Raw genomic sequence first — 6,000 nt, forward strand, 5'->3', positions numbered from 1 at the left:
CACAATCTGTAAAGAGTTGTGTAAAGTTAAAATACTGCAGCATACATCAAGATAGCTGGCTAACTTACTTGTCTAAAGAGGGACTCCTTGTTAGCTACTTCATTCTCCAGCTTGTCATTCAGGTCGTGGACGGATGTAGCCTCCCGCTGAGCTGCCAAGTAGCGCTTCTCCAGAGTGGTGATCCTTTCTTCCATATCCTCCTTCTGAGCCATAGACTATACATACAAGCACAAATACATGCGCATCACTGCCAGGATTTTTAACCACCTGATCTCTTTGTCATTTGCAGTTGACTTAATGACAAAACCATGAAACTTGATCTTAGTTAGTGCTGTCACTAATGACTCTTTTTACAAATCGATCATCCCATCGATTATTCCATCAACTAATTGAGTAATAGCCCCCCCCCCCCCATGTTTTTTTGTTAATCCAGTATCTTCCACAGAAATTGAATTGAGGGGATACGGTAACAATTGGCGGGGTGGCGCTTCTTTGTCTTTATGTGCATGTGTAGCACTTTTTCGGAGGTGAATGTTTTTGATGCCGTGGAGGACTACGATTATTGTAACGCGTGGTGGCGCCAAGCCCATTGCTTTTCTTTCGGCTAAATAAAGTGAATCCGTGGACTGCCAATCCTTTTGTTGCTCTCCCGTTTTTTTGCGGACCCACTGCGCCATCCATGGCCGATTGGCCCGTGCCCTAATAATAGTTCAGTATTAACCAACTACATAGGCTGCTGTACTGCAGAATATATTCTCTACCTGGGAATGTGTTTCATAAAAAATAATAATCACCACCTAAAAACATATTTCTATAAACTCAGTCGGCAAAGGTTATGACGTTCTGTACCTCCTCCTTGAAAGTTAACGAACATTTCGTTGGCATCGGGCCGAAACCTCCTATAGTCACAGTATGTTCCGTATGTACAGCTTGACTACAACATTGTGCTTACTTCTCTGAGGTCTCTCTGTAATCGTGTATTCATGTCTTCAGACTTGATGAGGTCTTTTCTGGCTGTGTCCAGATCTTCCTCCAGCTCACTGATTCGGGATGCCATTGCAGCCATGCGCTCCTTCATCTGGCCCAGATCAGCGGTCTGACGGTCGACCACATCCTGGAGTTCCCCAACTTTGCCGAAACCAGGACCCGACTCCTCCTCCTGACTGAGTGATCCATCAGATGATCGCTGTGGATTAATAAATAAATCAATAGTACCGGTACACAAGTATATTTCAAAACTAGAGATGTAACTTTGGACAAATATAAAAAACAAATTATTTTATTAACCACTACTAACTGTAAATGTGACCAGCTCTGTCAAAAGGGTCCTCATGATTAAAAAAAAATTAAGATATATATTGTACGTACCTCAAAAAAACAAACAATTTTAATGTTGCTAGGTTGAAATCCCTTGTTTTGAGAAAAAATGCTTTTAAAGTTTTGGTCCATACATCTTTCACAAATGTCCATTGCAGCCAGTACGTTAGGAATAAGATATTGAACCCAAACCTTCAGCAACAGCTGAAAGACCCCCCTGGAAAGGTAATTCCAATAGCAGGTAAGGACATCCTCTGAGATGTTAACCCATTAAAAGTTAAGGAAGTTTGACCTCTCAGCAGATTAAATCAGCCTCAACTTTGACGATCAATCACATTAAGCTTACAATTCATCTTCTGAGGCATCATCAGCCAAAGTTTGGTTCTTGTATTGCTGTTCCTTGTGGTATTTTATTTTTAAATGAGATCATTACCACAGTGGGAAATTTGATTGAATGATTTTGTGTCAATTAAAAGATTATTTGCCATTTGGTGTGGCCTGTGACAAGAACATTTATTGATAAATTATCATCAATGTCTCAAATACATTTGCTCACATAAAGTAAATTTAAATGTTTTAATGGGTTAACAGTTTATTTACAATGGAAAACATAAGGAATACAACAAGTCACTCCAAATATGCGCTTTGTGCATTATGGGGTGAGGAGACTCGCTTTGGAAGGACCATCTCGATTATCTTTTTGTCTTCAAGTTTCATATTTCGCAGCGCATATTTGATTTTAATTTTATCCCACTTAATAGAGCATTAAGTGAAAATCTGTGGTGTATTCTGCAACTCAGGCAGAAAAATCTTTGTGGTGGATCGATGTGGCGAGACATCTTTCATAGACAACTCATAGACAAATATATTATTAGTCTACATTATAACATAGAAGACATTTCACAAATTTTACACTCATCCCAACTCGCTGTCACCCTGCTCTGGTGGGAGCTTGGTTGCTCGCATGAGTGTTTCACCCTCGTCAGTGTGCATGAATACATTAAATTAAATTAATAGTAGAAATACACTCGTTAAAGAAAGAGAACCCGGAAATGAAGATGATCTCTGTTTGGATTACAAACCTTGGCCGCAGTGACCGATGAAATGATTCACTTCTGCTTTAAGGTAGGAGGTCGTTGTGATGTGCGTTTTCTGTTCAATATCATGCTGCAGGGTCACATAATGGTGTATTTATACAAATAATTGGTGAAGTGACATTAGAAGCGAGAAACTTTGGGTTATTTTGAGGCAAGTTTCTGAGACGCGTTGCTCGCTAAAGTTGGCTAAAAAACACGTTGGCTAAAGATGCACTTAAATACTTTATTATAAAACATTATTTTCACACACTTCTATTACAATTTTAACTTTTTTGCTACTGGGAAAGGAGAATAGAAACCTCAAGGAGGTTATTTTTGGATAAATCTCAAAATCGACATTTTTATCCAAAACGATCCATTTTTGTCACTAATTATGGGCCTGCTAAGCGGAGCAAGCAGCAGCGAAGCTGCTGCTTGCGGAGCAAGCAGGCACATATTACTATCCTAGAAAAAAGGGTTTATTATTTTTTATTATTCCACGACTTTTCCGCAAAAATGCGGCCCGAACCGTAGATCGCACCGGGACAAATGAGGTATCAAACGATGCGGCTCGCTCTGACTCGCTGCGCTATTATTTTTATAAGAATTCCCAGTTACCATGGCGACGCTATTCCCAAAAAACTCCCAAATAAAGTCCCATAGGAATGAATGGGAATCCGAAAGAGATCAACTCCAATCAAGCACCTTTTTCAAAGACACGCTGCGCGCGCATACATTAACCGACCGATATGAAAAATAGCTCATTTTGTTGGAATTTTTGTCATCTTTAGCTCAGTGTCAAAAAAAAAATTAAGGAATGAAAGCTCTCCCCCCTGTGCGGCTTCAAAGACAGTGAGCAAAGGGGTGAAAGTCGCCTTTCTTGCATCAGTTAGAGTGTGACTAATTAAGGTCTGAGTGGTGGGAACCAAAAAATATATTTCCAAAAGTTTCACTTCAACTCGTCACCATGGCCACAATCTTTGCTCACTAGACATCAAATTCGCACATTTTGTAGCCACAAGCCTCTGCTTTCTGAAGAACTAAGTTTTATTTGGATAAAGTGTCATTTAGTACCTTTATTTTCACTTTAAGCGAGGAGAAGTCGCACATTTTTGATCTCTTTTCAATGTAATTTTCGCCGTTTTTGCCTCTTCATTTTCGATCAATCATAAGTTTTCAACCTGCTCTCATTTGGTCATTTTTCATCCGATTAAAAAACTGAGAACATGCTCGCGTTCCCCAAACCCTTGCCGTTCTAACGAGCCATTTCTGGAATCTGCATCTTCAACCGTTAAGTCGCGAGAGGCTTTTGTTTGAGGTGAGCGTAATCCTATACAAATCAATGGAGTGTTGGTGCGTGACGTCTCCTCACAACTTAAAATCAAATGTGTGTGCGTGAATGTGCATGTTTTGTAAAGGGGCAGTGAGATACTGTTAATTATGGTAGATTCCACATTTCTTGACCGATTTCAATGGTTTGAATTTTAAACTGTTCAGCTCATTGAAATGTTACTTAAAATCAAATGTGTGTGCGTGAATGTGCATGTTTCTTAAAGGGGCAGTAACATACTGTTGATTATGGTTAACTTCCACATTTCTTGACCGATTTCAATGGTTGAAAGTTTAAACTGTTCAGCTCATTGAAATGTTACTTAAAATCAAATGTGTGTGCGTGAATGTGCATGTTTCTTAAAGGGGCAGTAACATACTGTTGATTATGGTTAACTTTTACATTTCTTGAGCGATTTCAATGGTTTAAATTTTAAACTGTTTAGCTCATTGAAATGTTACTTAAAATCAAATGTGTGTGCGTGAATGTGCATGTTTCTTAAAGGGGCAGTAACACTTTTAGTAGATTATGGTTAACTTGCACATTTCTTGAGCGATTTCAATGGTTGAAAGTTTAAACTGTTCAGCTCATTGAAAAGAGTTAGCAGGCCCATTCAAAATTTCCGCGGGAATTTTTCTAGTTATTTTTCTTATTTTTTAATCTTCCGCGTTTTTTTCTGCTAAAATGCGGCCCGTACCGTAGATCGCACCGGGACAAATGAGGTATCAAACGATGCGGCTCGATCTGACTCGGTGCGCTATTATTTTTATAAGAATTCCCAGTTACCATGGCGACGCTATTCCCAAAAAACTCCCAAATAAAGTCCCATAGGAATGAATGGGAATCCGAAAGAGATCAACTCCAATCAAGCACCTTTTTCAAAGACACGCTGCGCGCGCATACATTAACCGACCGATATGAAAAATAGCTCATTTTGTTGGAATTTTTGTCATCTTTAGCTCAGTGTCAAAAAAAAATTTAAGGAATGAAAGCTCTCCCCCCTGTGCGGGTTCAAAGACAGTGAGCAAAGGGGTAAAAGTCGCCTTTCTTGCATCAGTTAGAGCGTGACTAATTAAGGTCTGAGTGGTGGGAACCAAAAAATATATTTCCAAAAGTTTCACTTCAACTCGTCACCATGGCCACAATCTTTGCTCACTAGACATCAAATTCGCACATTTTGTAGCCACAAGCCTCTGCTTTCTGAAGAACTAAGTTTTATTTGGCTACGGTGTCATTTAGTACCTTTATTTTCACTTTAAGCGAGGAGAAGTCGCACATTTTTGATCTCTTTTCAATGTAATTTTCGCCGTTTTTGCCTCTTCATTTTCGATCAATCATAAGTTTTCAACCTGCTCTCATTTGGTCATTTTTCATCCGATTAAAAAACTGAGAACATGCTCGCGTTCCCCAAACCCTTGCCGTTCTAACGAGCCATGTCTGGAATCTGCATCTTCAACCGTTAAGTCGCGAGAGGCTTTTGTTTGAGGTGAGCGTAATCCTATACAAATCAATGGAGTGTTGGTGCGTGACGTCTCCTCACAACTTAAAATCAAATGTGTGTGCGTGAATGTGCATGTTTTATAAAGGGGCAGTGAAATACTGTTAATTATGGTAGATTCCACATTTCTTGACCGATTTCAATGGTTTGAATTTTAAACTGTTCAGCTCATTGAAATGTTACTTAAAATCAAATGTGTGTGCGTGAATGTGCATGTTTTATAAAGGGGCAGTGAGATACTGTTAATTATGGTAGATTCCACATTTCTTGACCGATTTCAATGGTTTGAATTTTAAACTGTTCAGCTCATTGAAATGTTACTTAAAATCAAATGTGTGTGCGTGAATGTGCATGTTTCTTAAAGGGGCAGTAACATACTGTTGATTTTGGTTAACTTCCACATTTCTTGACCGATTTCAACGGTTTAAATTTTAAACTGTTCAGCTCATTGAAAAGAGTTGCAAGAGTTAGCAGGCCCATTCAAAATTTCCGCGGGAATTTTTCTAGTTCAAAACTACTATCTCCGACATGCAAACCCTTTTGTCGGAGTGGGTCCCAAATGCATTGATATAATCGAAAATAGTCCTTTGATTCATATTATCAAATGGATTTTGAAGTTTCTTCATCAAAACGGAACCAACTTTTATAATCAGAAACAGTATATTTTGTGCATTTTATTTGTGAGTTCTAAGTAAACATTTCTAATAGAAATTGAATAGAATTAAATTAGCATTGGCAAAATATGGAGGGTTGCTTGTAGCCTGGCAAGGCACACCCAG

General features: G+C 38.9%; 1 protein-coding gene across 12 annotated transcripts in view; it reads right to left on the reverse strand.

The window, feature by feature from the left end:
* Positions 1 to 6,000, reverse strand: part of ppfia1 (PTPRF interacting protein alpha 1) — a 60,716-nt gene that overhangs the window by 29,617 nt on the left and 25,099 nt on the right. For all 12 annotated transcript variants that reach the window (XM_086072471.1, XM_086072470.1, XM_086072465.1 and 9 more), the window contains exons 7-8: positions 953 to 1,186; positions 69 to 215 (exon numbers count right to left, since the gene is read on the reverse strand). In XM_086072471.1, coding sequence (XP_085928597.1) covers positions 69 to 215; positions 953 to 1,186 — 381 coding nt within the window. The remainder of the gene's footprint in view (positions 1 to 68; positions 216 to 952; positions 1,187 to 6,000) is intronic.

This window comes from Leptonotus elevatus, chromosome 3, assembly GCF_054856555.1.
Source record: "Leptonotus elevatus isolate MCC_2025b chromosome 3, RoL_Lele_1.0, whole genome shotgun sequence".
Lineage (NCBI taxonomy): Eukaryota > Metazoa > Chordata > Actinopteri > Syngnathiformes > Syngnathidae > Leptonotus > Leptonotus elevatus.